Source organism: Pipistrellus kuhlii, unplaced genomic scaffold (genome assembly GCF_014108245.1).
Source record: "Pipistrellus kuhlii isolate mPipKuh1 unplaced genomic scaffold, mPipKuh1.p scaffold_m20_p_10, whole genome shotgun sequence".
Classification (NCBI taxonomy): domain Eukaryota; kingdom Metazoa; phylum Chordata; class Mammalia; order Chiroptera; family Vespertilionidae; genus Pipistrellus; species Pipistrellus kuhlii.
In genome coordinates, this window is record NW_023425405.1 from 51397849 (window position 1) to 51415497 (window position 17649).

The 17649-nt window shown below is 39.9% G+C and overlaps 1 protein-coding gene and 1 long non-coding RNA gene across 7 annotated transcripts in view; one reads left to right on the plus strand and one right to left on the minus strand.

The window, feature by feature from the left end:
• Positions 1 to 399: 399 nt before the first annotated feature.
• Positions 400 to 17649, plus strand: part of HBP1 (HMG-box transcription factor 1) — a 30197-nt gene continuing 12947 nt past the window's right edge. For 2 of the 6 annotated variants that reach the window (XM_036429727.2, XM_036429731.2), the window contains exons 1-6: positions 400 to 508; positions 8561 to 8744; positions 10957 to 11185; positions 14178 to 14316; positions 14682 to 14793; positions 14881 to 14993. In XM_036429727.2, coding sequence (XP_036285620.1) covers positions 494 to 508; positions 8561 to 8744; positions 10957 to 11185; positions 14178 to 14316; positions 14682 to 14793; positions 14881 to 14993 — 792 coding nt within the window. In that variant the 5' untranslated portion in view covers positions 400 to 493. Of the gene's footprint in view, positions 509 to 541; positions 666 to 6034; positions 6054 to 6746; positions 6771 to 8558; positions 8745 to 10956; positions 11186 to 14177; positions 14317 to 14681; positions 14794 to 14880; positions 14994 to 17649 lie in introns of those variants that run through there. The other 4 variants (XR_004986590.2, XM_036429730.2, XM_036429729.2 and 1 more) reach the window with 4 other exon arrangements.
• On the minus strand, positions 5805 to 17573 carry LOC123651971. Its single transcript, XR_006740999.1, has 2 exons — positions 16964 to 17573; positions 5805 to 6391 (listed from the first exon to the last, which is right to left on the minus strand). It is a non-coding gene; the product is annotated as an uncharacterized LOC123651971 (long non-coding RNA).

Here is a 17649-nt window from a genome sequence, read left to right on the forward strand (position 1 = left end):
GAGAAAAGAGAAGGGGCCAAACCTTTAAAACACTCCCTTCCTCCGCCTCCTCCCTTTTGTCCCAGACACCAAAACAAACCAGCTGATACACGTGTCCCTATGACTCTTGTTTACTATCAAGACTGCGCGGCACACGCACCTCTGGGATATGTAGTCCAGCCTGCTCCTTCGGCGCGCTGCCTCCCAGAGGGACGAAGCCGGGGCTGGGACTACAAACCCAAAATCCACTTCGGGTGCAAAGTTTGGCGTTGGTCCCCGGCCATCCAATCCGAAGCGCTCCTTCTAGTGACTGACACGCCGTCTCCTCCAGTAAACACAACACAAAAGTCAACACAAGCCCGCCCCCCGAGGCAGGCCAAGGTACCACCCAATGGGAAAGGGGAACGCTTGAGCGGCAGCTCTGCAGACCAGTGAGAGGGCGGAAGAGCTGGGCGGAGGCTCAGCCCCCAGGGGGTGGAGGGGAGGGGGAAGACGAAGCTTGAAAGACTTGGTAATGGCGACGGGTTTGGTAAGTAGGAAAGTTTCGGGTGAGGAGTCAGCGCGGCGGCGGGAGCAGTCATGTACGCCGGGAGGCGGGCGCCGGCTGGAGACGGGTTACGCGAGCTGCTGGCGGTGTTGTCGCGGCCAGGACCAGCCCTGCCCGGGCTGCCCGCACTCCGCGGCGGGTTTGTTGTCTTTCACTTCGGGGAAGGGTGGGGGTGGGGAAGGGAGGGGCAGGATCCCGAGGGGGACGGACGGCCGGTCGGCCGGACGGCCGGGCGAGCTCGGGTCCGTGTTCCTCGGCTTCGAGAGAGAGGCTGCCCTCACGGGGGAAGACGATTCACCACCCAGCGAACGGCCCGTTGAAACCCCGCGGGACCCGCGTCCCCCGCGAGCTCCCCTGGGCTCCGCGGCGGCAGCGGCGCGGCTCGGGGGGTCTCGGGGGCGCGGGCGGGAAGGAGGAGGAGGAGGGAGGACTTTGCTCCGAGCCCGGGAGCGCCGTGGGTGGCCCGACCTGGTGCGGACCGAGACGCGGCGGACCGGGGGCCGCGGGACCCACCGGCCGACGCGGCGCAGGGGCTGCTCAGGAAAGTTTGACTTCAACTCCGCGCGTGTGGGCGGAGGGTCGGAAGTCGGCCCGCGGCGGGGGACCGGCCAGGGAATGGGGGGACCCCGGAGCGGCGCGGCCTCCTTCGGGGGGGCGGCGGGGCGCGAGCCCAGCTGGGGAGCCCGCGGCGGCGCCGGGGGCCCCGGGCTCATTGTTACGCAGTTCGAATGAATGGGCTGCGCGGCGCCTGCGCGGTGGCGCCGAGCCGCGGGGAAAACAAGCCTCTGGTCCCGGCCGCGGTCACATGATGGGGGAGGGGAGGGGAGCGATGAATGGCGAAAGCGGTGGGGGATGGACTTGGCGTGCACCGAACCTGCGGGCGGGCGGGCGGGCGCTGCCTCCTGGGTGACCGGGCGCCGAGACTTGGCAGGCGGCTGCAGTCCCCGCCTTCCAACCTATGCCGCTGCCCCGGGCCGATTAAAACAACAACAGAAAGAATCCTGGCGGAGTCGACCGCGGCGGGGGGGGGGGGGGGGGGCGGTTTTTTGTAACTTGTTTGAACGCTGCCTAGGCTGCCTAGGCTGCCTAGGCGAGGGGATTTCACTCGCTTCTGGGCATTCTGTCATACGTATTTAGAATCCATTCTTGGGAAGTTTTCGGGAAGAATCGTTTTTTAAAAAGGAGCACTGACAGCAGGGCAGTACTCCAAAGAGTTTTTTTTAGCTGAGGGTGCCACTGATGGGTAAAAAACACCCCCAAAAAACAGAGGGGGACTGTGTATACTAGGAGTAATTGTTAGAGTCCTACCAATAATGCCAACCAAGGGCTTTAGCTTGACATAACCGTCTAAGTCAGCTGTAGCTGTTGACTCCAAACTGGTTTTGAAATTAAAGTTAACTTTTGAGAATTAGGGTAATTTTAACATTGTGCATACTTTTCTTTATTAGTAATTTACATTTGTAATGTATTTCTAGAACTTCTGGTCTTTGCCTTTTTTTTTTTTTTTAACTATTTTGTTTTCTCTAACCAAGAGTGGTGAAGGGATTAGCCGAAGGGCATATGGCCAGAGGGAAGGGGGGTGCTGGGGCTTGGGGTGGAGGAGGGCGAAGTGAGGGGAGGATGGGGACACGGTAATAGTGCCAACAATAAAAACAAGGCTAAAAACATAAAATGTTGATGCTAAAAAAAAAAAAAAAAGAGTGTTAGGATCTTCTGTTACCCAGTTATTGCTGGGTTGGCAATATTTGACACGTTTTCAGGAAATTTGAGTTATATTCAAAAGAATTGAATCCACTCAAGTTTTGAGGTTATTTATACTTTTGAGGAAGCCACTACAGCAAAATATTGCAGTTCATTCTATTAACTAATACATTATTTATAGAATGAAAATTTGGTTTCACTTTCTAGTCCATGCCCATTACCTTCTCTTTCTGCCTGCAACATCCTTCTTCCCCTTTGTTCACTTCTCAGACTGTTCCTTTCTATGTACATTAAAAGGTTACCTTCTACTGGGATTTCCCTGCACACGTCGCCATAATCTTACATGCTTCACAGTTGCCTACCTCTCAGACTTCAAACATGGTACTTTCACTTTAAGGAATGGTCTCCTCCACTGTATTTTCATTTCTTTGGACTCTTGTCACTGTCCAAGTGCTCAGTAGAGGAGGCAGATATAGCTTGGGCTTAATGAATGAACAAACTGCAAGGCACTGAAGATTTCCTGGAGGGGAGAATTGCAAGCTGGTATATTTATTTCTGTTTGAAATGAAGGTATCAGTATGTTTTTTTCCTGTCATAAATTATAAGATATTACCATGTTAATGAGATGTATTTTGCATGTATTTTAAGTATGAAAGTAAATATTTATGTAGAATGAAGATACAAATCACAATAAATTTTAAAATTTTAAAGCTCACAGATACCTTATATATTACAAAGTTCAGGAAAAATGATATTATTAACTGACACATCAGTAATATTCCTTTCATAACAATCAAGTTTAGGAAAACAAGTTTCAAATATGAAATTTATATTATTTTAATTGACAGTCCTCTTTTAAATAGGTTTGTGCATGGCTTCTTATAGTGGTGTATTGTGGTTTTCTGTTATCTTCACCAATATCAGCATTTCGTGTCAGATCAGCTCAGAATTCATAAGAATTTGTATAGATGTCATTTGGTGCTGTCCAGCAAAGGGAAGGAATCAGTCCGAGTATCAGTGACCGATAGGGTACAAGAGTGCATGTGGGATGCAGTATCTTTATACCTACAATAATTATAATAGGAAGATAAATACCTGCCCCACCTATCTATCTACTATATATATAAAAGCCCAGTGACCGAATGGTGGAACTACCAGAATAACCAGTCACTATGACGAACAGTGACCACCGGGGGCAGAAACTCAAAGCAGGAGCTGCCCCTGGTGGTCAGTGTGCTCCCACAGTGGGAGTGCTGCTCCTGCACTGAGCGGGAGCCGCTAGCAGGCCCAGGGTGAGGCTGAGTCTGTACCTATCAAATACCTGAGACGATCCAGACTCTGGCCTGAACCTGCCAGCTGATGGCAGGCCTTCAAAGGTGTGTTCTAGAACAGTGGTCACCAACCTTTTGGACCTCGCAGACCACTGTTTGGCGACTGCTGTTTCCTAAAAAGAGTACCCGGAACTGGCATAGGTGGATGCCAAGATGGGATGTGACTGGACGCCCCAGGGAGGCTGTCCTGATGGCTGAGGATCCTGGAGCATGGCTGCCCTGAACATCCCCAATGGTGTCACCGACCTGGCATCATATGCCAAGGACATTCACCAAGTGGCTTTGGGGTGCTCTTGGCCAGGTCCCTCCAGGACACAGAACACACCTTTACCTAAGACATTACCCTGAAATACCAGCTCAGACTCGTTTCCTCATTCAGCAGCTGCTCAGAGGGCGGGTGTACAGCCACTTGACTGAGCGGCGCTCTCCCTGGCTGGTCCCTACAGGCTATGCCCCACACCAATGCATGAATCTGCGCACCAGGCCTCTAGTTTACAAATAAGAAAACAGGCATAGAGGTTCAATTCTTCAGTCATATAGGTAGTAAGTGATATTCTGTAGTAGTATATCTTACCCACTGTTGGGTTGTGGTCCCCCCTTTTTTTCTTTAGCACAATGGCAAACAAGTTGTAGAAAGATTTCTTTGAAATCTTTTGTTTTAAGTTTCATGGAAGATATTCTAGAAAAACTGCATTAAGACCTCCCAACTACTTTTGGTGTGGAAAGTTGCACTTAATATAGTTTGTTATGGAGGCTCATTTTATTTATATTTTTATTGATTTCAGAGAGAGGAAGGGAAAGAAGCACCAAAGATGAGAGGATCATTGATGGGCTGCCTCCTTCATGCACCCTACTGGGGATCGAGGCCCGGAACCTATGCATGTACCCTGACCCCAGGCACTGAGCCACACCTGCAGTGTTGGAGGATCATTTTAGCTTGAAATTATGCACTTTACTTCAAAGACCTCAGTTCTCATGTTAGTGCTCCAAATTCATTGCAAATCGCCTTCTCTTCACCCTTTGCTCCAAACAATTTGAGTTTGGTATAGAGTTCTTCAGGATTAAGGGACAGCATATAGGAGCTCCTTTCTGTGAAATCCATAGTAAGAATGAATAGGCACTTGAAACTAGCAGCCCAACTTGTGTTGGTCTATATCTTTTGTCATTTTTCTCTTTTCTTTTAAAAAAGAATATGGTCTCATTTAGTTTATATTAGACCAGATAAACTGTGGAAATGCTCTGCAGGGAGTAGGTAGGCATTTGATAAAATATATTCCCTTTTTTATTTACTGAGAGTTATTTCACTTTTTAAAAATTGATTTCAAAAAGGAAGGGAGAAGGAAAGAAATAAAAACATCAATGATGAGAGAATCCTTGATGAGAAGGCTGCCTCCTGCATGCCCTCTACTGGGGATCAAGCCGGCAACCTGGGAATATGCCCTGACCCGGAATTGAACCATAACCTGGTTTGTAGATCAACACTCAACCACTGAGCCACGCTAGGGGGCTAGACTTGATTATCTAGTCCTCCTTTCCTTGCCTCTTATCTAAGATTTTGTGGATATGTACTTCTGAAAGTTTGCTAAACAAAAACAGTAGGGTCTTCCCAATCCCACCCAGTAAAAATTTGTAATACTGAAAATAACATTTCAAAGTACAGCTGCTAGAGAGTTTTACTATTCCCTTTTGAGATTCAGTGATCTAATGAAGAGATGACGTGTGAATCCTATAATACTAAAGAGTATGCAAAAGAATGAATGAACAATAGGACCAGCTCTCCCAGGAAGAATTTGAAAGAGGAGCTTGTTTATCAGAATGATTGTCTAATTGGTACAATGTATATGAGGGAGTATTTTTGATTATGGACTCTGGATGTTCCTTTACTGTTTGAAGGGTCTTGCTTCCCCCAAATAGTTGGACAAAAATAATGAGAGTCAAAAACATACATTTGCATTCATGTATTTAATTATCACCTAGGCCTGTGAGATAAGCAGAGGTACTGCAAATCTAAGGTTAAGTGATCTACCTACCTAAGGTGACAAAGCCTAAAAGAGTGAAACTCAAGTCAATTGATTAAGTCTAGGCTCCCAGTTACTATACAGGAGGTTTACAGTAGCAAAACCTCCATTATTCAAGATCAACTTTAGATAGCCAGTAACCACGAGGTGCAAACACACAGAACTCAAGTTCTGCAACTATTTGGTCCCTTTTATTATTTGTAGGTAGCTCTGTTTTGAAATTAAATCTTTTTCAACTTTAAAGAATATTGTGATGGGATATTGGTAGATAACTAAGCTTGGGAGCTGAAGAAATGATAGCTGCAAGGAGGTAGTATTGATGTAGGGTATGTACATGGTGAATGGTGGACACTCAGGACCTGCAGATAGGAGAAAATCTAGCTGGGAAGAATGAGAAAATCGGAGCTCTGCAGAGCTGCTTCTGTGGACTCCAAGAACAGCACTGTGTCATACAGTTAAGGATAGCTCTAAGGAGATGTATATGTGTAGGACAACATCTGAAATTCATTATACAGGTAAAAGAAAAATTTCAAGTTTAAGATGAAAGGTGGGGCTGACTATGAAGAACTCAGAGAATGATTAGTTCTTCTCAGGGCCTTAGGCATTAGTTCCTCTCAGGCCTTAGGCATATGGAATCTACTGATACCACCAATTACCTTTTTAAAAATATTTTTATTGCTATCAGAGAAAAAGGGAGGGGGGGGGAGAGAGAGAAACCAGTAATGAGAGAGAATCATTGATCTGCTGCCTCCTTCATGCCCCTCACTGGGGATTGAGCCCACAACCCTGGCGTGTGCCCTAGGCTGGAATAGAACCTCAAGCTGGAATCAAAACCCCTGTGTTCTTACACCTAACCCAGTGCCCTTTTCACTACTCCGTAGTACATCAGGCAGTTGATATTGAGTAAGGCTCTAAAGCAATGCCCAGGATATGGGTCATTTGTGAGTCATGCAGGCAGAAAGCATCCAAAATAGCATATTAGAAATAAATATGAAGTTTGGTTATACATGTCAATAACTTCAGGAAGATTTTTAGTTGCCAGCCACCAGTATAGGAATTTAAAGAAATAAGCAGATATAAGCAAAAACTTAAAAAAAAAAAAAAAAAAAAAAGTAAATACAACGTTATTTAGAAGAGTGAAGAAATTGGGTACAACATGTTCAGTAACAGGAGAAATGTTAATTTTGGTACATGGTGAATGATGTATGTTATTTTTTACAGATAGGTGTTTGAAAAAAGTACATGGCACAGGAAAATGCTTATGAATTTGTGTTAAGGAAAAGTTCTATGAAAAAATATTTGATCTTGGGTCCCTGCGTGTAAAAGATATGTCAGATAATATACCAACGTTTTAACAGTATCTAAATCTGGTTTGTGAGATTGGAACTAATTACTTTACCTTCTTAAAAAAATGCTTTTAAATTTTTGTATATAGTCAGAAAAACATTTCATAATTTAAAAGATGATGAAAAAGTTTTTGTAGAAAATATTTGTCAATCTTGCCAGTGATTTTTGGTGTGTCATGACTTAGAAAACTCTGGTCTAAATATTAAACATTTAACATATTTTCACTGCATTTTTTGATTAACTGACCTAGGGTACTTTTATTGACTTTGAACAGCAAGGTATTTTATTTATTTTGAGGGAAAAAATTTTTTTTGTATTTCGTATTAGCTTAGAACTTTTTTTTTTTAAAAAATATATTTTATTGTTTCTGAACAAAGAGGAAGGGAGAGAGATAGCCAGAAACATCGATGAGAGAGAGTCATTGATCAGCTGCCTCTTGCACACCCCCCACTGGGGATATGCCCGCAACCAAGGTACATGCCCTTGACGGGAATCGAACCCGGGTCCCTTCAGTTCCCAAGCCAATGCTCTATCCATTGAGCCAAACCGGTTTCGGCAGCTTAGAACTTTTTTAAAGAAATGATTTGGAGTAGAGCCTGAGAAATCAGGAAATCTTCTTGCTCCTGTCACTCATCTTAAATAACTAATTTGATCATGTCCAAAGGTTACTTTCATAAAATTTAATTGGTGGACTTCCTTGAGAAATTATTTAGATGTGTAATCTTATATTATTTTCCTCCTTGTAATAACTTTGTGGCCTTGAGATAAAGGTAGATTTACTATGAATTTACCTAAATTTGACATGATTAGCATTCATTTTCTTTTTAGAAATAACAACTTATTCAGGACAGGTATCTTTTATTATGGCTAGGTCCCAAATTCACATTAAGAAGACATAAGAACTTGTTTGTTTAATCCTCACCAAGGATATTTTTTCATTCATTTTTATTTTATTTATTTTTTTTCATTCATTTTTAAAGAGAGTGGAAAGGAGGGGGAGAGAGAGAGAAATATTGATGTGAGAGAGAGAGATCGATTGGTTGCCTCTCCCATACATGCCCTTGGCCAGAATAGAACTTGGGGACCCTTCAGTCCAAGGGCAAGAACATTTTTTATGAGACAATATATGGCCATTTTAAGAAACACACCTTAAATGCTCTTTACAATATAATTTTATGTTAAACTTGTTTACTTTTAGAAGATGAGAAAAAATAATGAATATGGTAAATATAGAAATTAAAATAAAATCTTTAAAAGTTCTTTTAGTCTTTTTGAATTTAGGGAAAGTGTGTTAATTTTATTTTACATTTGAAGATACAAGTTTATAAAGATTTTGTTGGTCTCAATATTGGTGTCTGAAAGAGATACTTGATATAAAAACTGCTTTTATTCTTTGGAAGAAAGGACTTTTATACATTTAATACATTATTAATACTTGGGGATTTGGCTATAATTTAGTGCTATATGAATGTCTGGCAAGATGTCATGGAGTCATGTTGGTCTAAAGGATTTGATAGTAATACAAATAGCAAAGTATAGATTAAAGATACAGCATGTGATGTCTCTGATTTTCTATTTATGTAATTTCCATATCACATGATTTGACACTTTTTCCTTGCATTATTTTTATTTTGAAGTCGGAGCACCATAACATGGTGTGGGAAGTGAAGACAAATCAGATGCCTAATGCAGTACAGAAACTCCTGTTGGTAATGGATAAGAGAGCTTCAGGAATGAATGACTCATTGGAGTTGCTGCAGTGTAAAGAAAACTTGCCATCCTCACCCGGCTATAACTCCTGTGATGAGCACATGGAGCTTGGTAAACAAAATTAAAAAGTTTTTAGGGATATCACTGAAATTTAGATAAATTTTCATGTTTTAACCTACCTGGAACTGATAAAAAGTATGTGAAATTTTGTACATTAGTTTTCAATGTTTTCTTGTTACTGAAAGAGTGACCTACCTAAGTCACTCCTGAGTCATTTTTAAGTAATATTGCTTAAAATATTACTTAACATGAACATAAATTTGAGCTATTTATGGGTATTATAGAGACTAATTTACAAATTACTATACCCTGTCTTGCTATGTGGATAAAGATTGGACTATTAGACATCTTAGGAAAACGCTGCTCTGTGGCTTTTCAAAAGGTATTTTAAAACATCCCCGTGAGTTCAGTAAATTTAGCTTGGCCACTCTTCAAGGCCGGATTGTTAGTATGACAGGGACATTACAGAGGATCCGAGAAGCTTGTGGGTCTGACATTTGTGGTTATCAGTATGCTGAGCTATTGAAAGGTATGTGACCTGTAGAAATGTGTAGGTTTGTTGAGGAATGATTTTGAATTATATTGTTTTGAAGTGTTGAAGAGTAAACAGCTAATGAGTAATTTTGGCTTGCTGCCCAGCTTTTCAGCTTGGCTTTGTCCCCATTTAATATGTAGTTTTCCTTAATATTCACAAAAACCTCAAGAAGATGTGATTATTCTCATTTTACAAAAGATGAAGTAGGGGAGATTATATGCTGGAATGCTGTGTGAGAATTTCAAGATTCTGGAGGTCTTGGGACATGACCAGTTTAGATACCAAGAACTTGGCTAATATTATTTTAGTAGTGGCTACTGTTGAGCGAAGACTATTATAATCAGGTAATTGAATTCTCCACTATCACGTTTTATTTATTATTTAAAGATTTAAAATTTATTTTTAGAGAGAGAGAAAGGGAGAGGGAGAGACAGAAAAATCGATATGAAAGGAAACATCAATCTGCTGTCTCTTGCATACCCCTTACTGGGGATCGAGCCTGCAACCTGGGCATTTGCCCCGACCAGGAATAATACCTGCAACACTTCAGTGTGTGGACTGATGCTCTAACCACTGAGAACATTGAACAGGACAGAAATTAACTCTTATATAATAAGAAGTGATGGTCAAAGAAGGATGTTGGCAATGAGGGAAGGGAAGTGGCTATACCAGAATGAGAATTATAGGGTGGGGTTATCTCACATTGATATGATATTTTGGCTGCTTCTAAATAAGTTATTTCCATTTTAGTAGACTATCTGGGTACTTGCCTTGATAGGAGCTATGTATAGAAACATTTATAGTGACAGTTTAGGAAAACTTCCAAAACTAGAAGAGTTTCATGACATATATTGAAGGGAACCAATAGATCTATGTAGTGTGTAGGTGTGTATTTAATGGAGACTTTTTAAGGCCTGCACGGTGCTTTTTCTCCATATAATACATTTTTTACTGAATAATATAGAATTACATTTTTTAGAATTTCTTATAATGCTCATAGCCTTGGTGTGTACATGAATATTACTTAGGTAGTATTTCTAGTCTTCTTTCTTAGGGAGTGAAAATATCATGAAATACCTTTGGGGAACACAGTTACAGGAAAAATAACCAATAAATATTACTGAGTTCAGAATTTCTCAGTAAGAAAAATAATAATTTGGTCTATATAAAAATAAGTAGGTAGTACCTAAATTTTATATGATTTTTGTCTTTAAAATTATTTTCACTATTGCAATAATCTTGTATAACAGGTTAATAAAAATATGTGAACAGTAAGTACACACATATATACACACACACACACACACACACATAAAGTGCCTTTTTCCTCAATGTGTTCATATAAAAATGTCTCAGTAGAATATAGATTACTCCTCAGTGAAGTATAAAAATTTGAGGGGGGAAATCAGGATTTCCGCATAAACCTTATTTTTCAAGTCTATGAACAGTTGTAATTACATGGTTTAGGTAGTGAAGTTATTAGTACATTGACATTTATTGGAGTCACTTTTCTATTAAGCTCTATTGACCCTTAATGTATTTGGTGTCATTTTAAAAAATAGAAACTTCTTTTATTTAAAAAAAAAAAAAAAAAGCCCACACATTTTGAACTTATACTTTCCCTTACAGAATTAATAAGTTAAATTGAGGACTTCTCTTCCAACTGTAACTATAGTATTACCCAGTATTAGTAATTTCCTTTTTATAATTTTGAGTGTGTGTTTGCAGATGACCTTCCTGAACTTCAGGCTGTTCAAAGTGATCCTACCCAATCTGCCATATACCAGCTAAATTCAGATGTTTCACATCAAGAATATCCAAGACCATCTTGGAACCAAAATACCTCAGACATATCAGAAAGTACTTATCGTGAAAATGAGGTGGATTGGCTAACAGAATTAGCAAATATTGCCACCAGTCCACAAAGTCCACTTATGCAGTGCTCATTTTACAACAGGTAAGAATGCTGTATTTGTATTGAAAACCTCTATCATTGCAAATGTGGCTATTAGTTATTTTTTTTCTAGTTTTAAAAGTAATGCTAGTAATCATTTAATGAATGGTTTGCTTAAAGTAGGATGTAAGTAAAGTCATTAGAATTAAGCTTCTTGTCTTACAAAGATCAAAGAGCTATTTTACTCAATAATAAGATTTTACATTCTGAGAATTAGATAAAAGTGATATGAAAACAGCAGAGTGAAGAATATTTGCAAGTGTTTTAAAGTCACCAAAAAATAAATCAGACCAAGAAATACTTTTATTATGCTATATTTCTACTTAATGGAATGAAAATTGTAATTGTCAAAGAACCATAATTGTAGTAAACACTAGAGGCCCAGTGCATGAATTCGTGCACGGGTGGGGTCCAGCTGGCCCACCCTGATCAGGGCCAATCAGGCCGGGGCCAGCTGTGGGGGGAGCTTCAGGCAGTTGGCCAGCCAGCCCTGCCTCCTGGTTGAACTCCCAGTCGAGGGGACAGTTTGCATATTGGCTTTTATTATATAGGATTATATTTTAAAGCTTTTTATCATCCTTGAGTTCAATTCCTTTTTTGTTGACCTTTATTTTCTTCCAGGGTATGTGGCCTTATGTGATTTATCTTTTTCTAATAATAAAACTAGCTAATCTTAAAATCTTCAACTTATAAAAGTGGGCTCCCAATTGGTGAAAACCACTGTTTCATATACCCAGACTAGGATTTAAGAAAATGAGTTGTGCTATGAAATTACGAAAGCTTTCAAGCAATATTCCTAGAGAGGCCTAAGTGGGTAATATTTTATTATCCCTAAAATCGTAAAATTATCTATGTAAAAAGACACAATAAGATAGATTATAGAGGGGAGAAATGTCCAAATTTGCTCTATTAGGTGATGTTGAAATAACTCAATTTTGGTAAATGCTCTTAAGTTAGTATAATTATTGCTAAAGAATAAACTACAACCCATTAAATTATGCTGCTTTTCTTCTATATCAGGATGTTAGTCTTGATTAGAGTAAATTCATTTTAACTTTGGTTTAACTTCATGAAAATTTCCATTAGAAAGAAAACTTGCCTTTTATAGTATTCTTTTATAGTCTCAGTTTTCATTATAATCTTAATAGTCAAAAAGCAAAAAATTATTTTACATTTAAAAACAAGCCCTGATTTTACCACTAGACTTTCTTTTCCCCCTATTTCTTGTTTAAAGCTAATACTTTTCATTTTTTGCCATAAATTCATGAAGATTAATAATAGTTCATGCAAAGTTGAGTAAATCTTTCAGAAGAAAATCAATATAAATAAAAGCATAAGTAAAGGAGTATCTCCCTGAAGATGTAAATTCTTTCTCTGAGGGAACACGTGCCCCCACCCCCACCCCCGTTCATGAATTTGAATTTCTTGCACAGTGGGGAGGGGGGGGTTCCTTCAGCCTGGCCTGCATCCTCTCCAATCTGGGATCCCTCTTGCACTCCAGGACCACTGCTCACCTGCCTTCCTGCCTGATTGTCCCTAACTGCCTCTGCCTGCCTGCCTGATGCTCATAACTGCTCCCCCCTGCCCACCTGAGCACCCCTAACCACTCCCTTATTGGCCTGATCGCCCCTAACTGCTTCTGCCTTGGCCTCCGCCACTATCGCTTTGCCCGGAAGGACATCTGGATGACGTCTGTCTAGCCTGTGTAATTAGCATATTATCCTTTTATTAGTATAATTTCAGCAAAGGTTAATGAAAAAGGTTAATGAAGATAAAATTAAATGGAGGGTTAATAAAATTTCTCAGGGAAAGGGACGAATTGGAAACTAAGATGTCCCTTCTCCCCTTTTTGAAAAGGGGGTTAGTACAGACATGCATTAACTTTTTTCTGTTAAGGACCAAATCCCTATTTGGCATCTTAGAGAATTGTTCTGATTTGGGAGTTTCAGACAGATCTACCCCTTGTCTTCCTCTCTAATGCTTTCCAAACTCCTGTGTTAGTATGTACATATTACTGGTCATCCTTTATGGGTTTGTTTCTTACTGTTATCCTTCCTGTAATAGCTGATCTGTTTGTGAGGAAAGGATTTTAATATGTTCTTGTGAGCGCAAGTACTCTAAAAGGAGCAGTGCCTGTTAAAGAGACTTTTGAGGGGAAAACTGGGGAAGGGGTTGTTTTTTATAACCTGATCCTGTGGGAAAATAATTATCCCTTATATGTATTATAGATGCTCTTTAATAAATTTGTATTAGAAAAGAGAAATAATGTCCAGTTACAAGAAGTTGCAGATAGGCTGCTTTCTGCTACAGAAAGTTTAAGCATTTAGGGTAAGGTGGTTCATTGTATCTGCCCAGTGATAGGAAATTGGTAAAGAGTTCAGTGTTAAGCATAGATTCACTCTAAGACTTACTGACAACATCAAAGTAGAAGATAAGGCATAGGGGTTATTATTCATGAATGAAAATGTTCACATTTATATGTACTTGATACAAAAACAAATGAAACAGCAATTTGGAACTTAAAATACATTGTCAAATATGAAAAAAAAAAAAAAACCTGTTTAAAATTTGTGGGGAGGGCTTGGGTAAGCAACCTAAAGGACAATCTACACTAATAAAAGAGAAAGATGCAAATTGACTGTACCTCTATGACACCCACCAGCCAATTAGGAGCGAGTATGCAAATTAATCCAACAAAGATGGCGGGTTAATTTGCATACACAGGCATGGAGCGAAGACCGAGCGCTCCGCTGTGGCCCGGGTCCCGAGTGCCAGAGGAAAACTGGTGCCGGCAGCCAGGGGAAGGAAGGCCTATTGCACAAATCTTCATGCAATGGGCCTCTAGTATACTATAAATGTAATCTTGTTGTCTTTACTAGTGTTTTGTATATATACTAATGTTGGCATTTTGAATATAAAATTTTTTCATCAAAAGGAAAGATTGACTTTAAGGACCTATCTATCCTTTATGGTTAAAACTGCTGCTTTATTTTAGATCATCTCCTGTACACATCATAGCTACTAGCAAAAGTTTACATTCCTATGCACGCCCTCCACCAATGTCCTCCTCTTCGAAGAGCGAGCCAGCCTTCCCTCACCACTGGAAGGAGGAAACACCAGTCAGACATGAAAGGGTGAGTTTATTCATGAGATTAAACTTTCACAAAGTTTGCTCAACAGTTATAATATATTAACTTTACCTCTAAAAAAGTCTTTTGAAGCACATACATATGGAAAAATAGCATGTCTGATTGTTCTAGTGATCTAGGTTTGATTTTATGTACAGCTGTGTTAATTGGTAGGAAAGTTTGTTTCAAGTGGAGAATATATATTTAACTAAAACTTTCAAAAACTTCAGTTTTAAAAGGTATTTTTTTGCCCCAAGCTTAGAATGATTAAGTTATCCCGTATTTAGAAGAGAACCTGAACTCTTAAGCTGGAGACAGATGGTAATAAGGTACATTTAAAAATAAACAGTTTATAATGTTTTTCTTCACAGGCAAATAGTGAGTCAGAATCTGGCATTTTCTGCATGTCCTCCCTCTCAGATGATGATGATTTGGGATGGTGCAATTCCTGGCCTTCAACTGCTTGGCACTGTTTTTTGAAAGGTGAAAAAAAAAGGACTTGAATTTGTTACAGCTTACTTATGCAGCACACTATCACATAACTAATAGTTGTTTTTACTTAAACTTTAGGCACACGACTATGCTTTCATAAGGGAAGCAATAAGGAATGGCAGGATGTTGAAGATTTTGCTAGAGCTGAAGGCTGTGATAATGAGGAAGATCTCCAAATGGGCACTCACAAGGTTGATTTAAAATTTCTAAAAAAAAAAAATTTAAATGAAACATAATGTTTATTGTTGTTCTGCAGGCATATCCTCCATTTACTTTCAATTTAAATCTTAAATTGTAGGTAGTGGTTTTGTGTTGTTGCTTAGCCTGAAGAGAGGCTTTAGGTTTACCTTGGTAATTATGTTTTCTGAGATGGGAAAACCAAACTGGCATTAAAAATAAATGATCCCTGCCCAGCTGGCGTGGCTCAGTGGTTGAGCTTCGACCTATGAACCAGGAGGTCATGGTTCCATTCCCAGTCAGGGCACTTGCCTGGGTTGTGGACTCAATCCCCAGTGTGGGTTATGCATGATGCAGCCGATCAATGATTCTCTCTCATCATTGATGTTTCTCTCACTCCCACTCCCTTCTCTGAAATAAAAACAGTATATATTTAAAAAACAAACAAATAAATGAGCCCTGGCCAGTGTGGCTCAGTCGGTTGGAGTGTGGTTTAGTATACTGAAAGGTTGCAGGTTCAGTTCCCAGTCGGGGCATTATGGAAGGCAATCCAGTCAATCAATGTTCTTTTTCACATCTATGTTTCCTGACTCCCCTCCTCTAAAATCAATAAATATATCCTTTGGTAAGGACTAAAAGTAAATAAATGAATAAACAAACCAAAACCTTATCTTTGGTAATCTTACAAGGTGGTTAATTCTCCTATGGGTAATTAAAAGTTGATTATTGTTACTTTTAAATGGGGAAGGCTGGCTCCCAGTTGTGCCACCCCCCATTCTCACTGGTCTGATCGCCCCTAACCACAAAGCCCCACCACCGTGGCTTTGTCCGGAAGGAAGTTGGATGTCCGGAAGATGTCTAGTCACCTGGTCTAATTAGCATATTTGTTGACACCTTTGTCTTTGAAATCTTTAATTTCTTTACTATAGGTAGACAAATTGGGCATGTGAATGAAGTGCTTCTTTAAAATTCCTGTTAGTTATCCCGATGATAAGTTTCTTAGAAAATTAGTCCCCACGTGGCTGCCTTCAGTTCTCCCCTCTTCATTGTAGTGCTTTGTCATAGTCTGACTTTGGCCTATATCACTCTCCTACAGTTTCAAAGGTTATTAGCTTGATTTGATTGCTATAGAAGCTTCTACTTGTTCTGTTTGATATCTCTTCAACATCTGACAGAGTGGATGAGTTCCAAACATTGTTTTGATTTGTGTAGCCTGGCAGTGCCCTGATTTTTGAGTGGTGGTTTAGCTGCCATAATGTTGAATGTAAGCAAGTTTCTGTTCCCTTTCACTCTCTTATTCAATTCTTCGCTGAAAATGTCAGCGTCACCTCCTTGTGGCCTGTGGAAAGCACTGTGGACTTGGAGTAGGAAACCTGGGCTCCCATTCCAGCTCTTCCAGTAACTATTTTTGTGAGTGATCTGGGGCAAATAATTAAGCCAGTAGACACTGGCTTCCTGATCTGTAAACTGGGACTGGATTCGTTTTAAAGTTTTGTAGCCCCAAGAATTAGAAGATTCTGTAATTAAGATTTTTGCAAATACATGTCTGTAGCCTTTGTATGTTTCCAACTGCATGTTAGAACTATTTGTACATGAAGATCAGTTATTCAAACTTGGGTTATTAGTATAATCAAATCTGTATTCACCTTTTTAAGTTCTCCTTCCTGGCAACTCTGTTCTTTTAAAGGTATTGTTATCCCTGATTACCAGATTCCAAACCAGGATGCTGGCTATTCCCTTTCCTCCCTTCATATTTAGTTATCAGTTCTATTTCCTTAAAGATTTTTACAGTCATTCTTCTCTCCCATTCTTTACTTTGTTTTGTTTTTAAATGTTTTTATTGAGTTCAGAGAGGAAAGGGAGAAAGGCAGAAACATCAATGATGAGAGAATCATAGATCAGCTGCCTCCTGCTCGTCCTCAGCCCCCTTCCTACTGTGGATTGAGCTTGCATCCCAGGCATGTGCCCTTGACTGGAATCAAACCTGGGACCCTTCAGTCTGTAGGTCCACACACTATCCACTGAGCCAAACCACCTGGGCCCCGTTCTTTACTTTGTTCATGCACTAGAGGTAGTAATAATTGGATGTTATAGCTAGGTGTTGGCATGTCTTTCTCTGTTTTTCTGTGAAGAGTAGGGATTGTGTGTTATTGATTATCTTTTCAGAGTCTAGCATGTACTAAATGCTTAATAAATATTTGTTGAATTTAAATTTAGGCTGATTCTACCACTACTGTACTTGTCAATTCAAGACTAGTGGGCTTCTCTCATTCTATTTTGAAATAAGTTGAATATTAGAGGTAACTTTTATTATGAAGTCATTTATCATCTTAAATGAACAATCTTAATAAAAATACTTTTATTGACTTCCTAATACCCTCTAAAAGGAAAGTTGGACCATTTTGCCTGTCTCTAAGGCCCTTTACTAACTGGTCTGGCTCCTCTTCAGTACTTGTCCCAACTTTGAATTCATCTTGTATTTTTAGAAAATACTCAGTGCTACCCCAAAGCAGTTGTTTATTATAACCATTCCTGGTGTAAGGCATGTTCTTATACATTTCTAAATTTCATTTCTTTTAAATCCCAGTTCAAAGGGGAATCGTATTAGAATTATTTATACTCAGACTAAAATGTTTATTCCACTCTTATGTTGTAGTGATTTATATATGT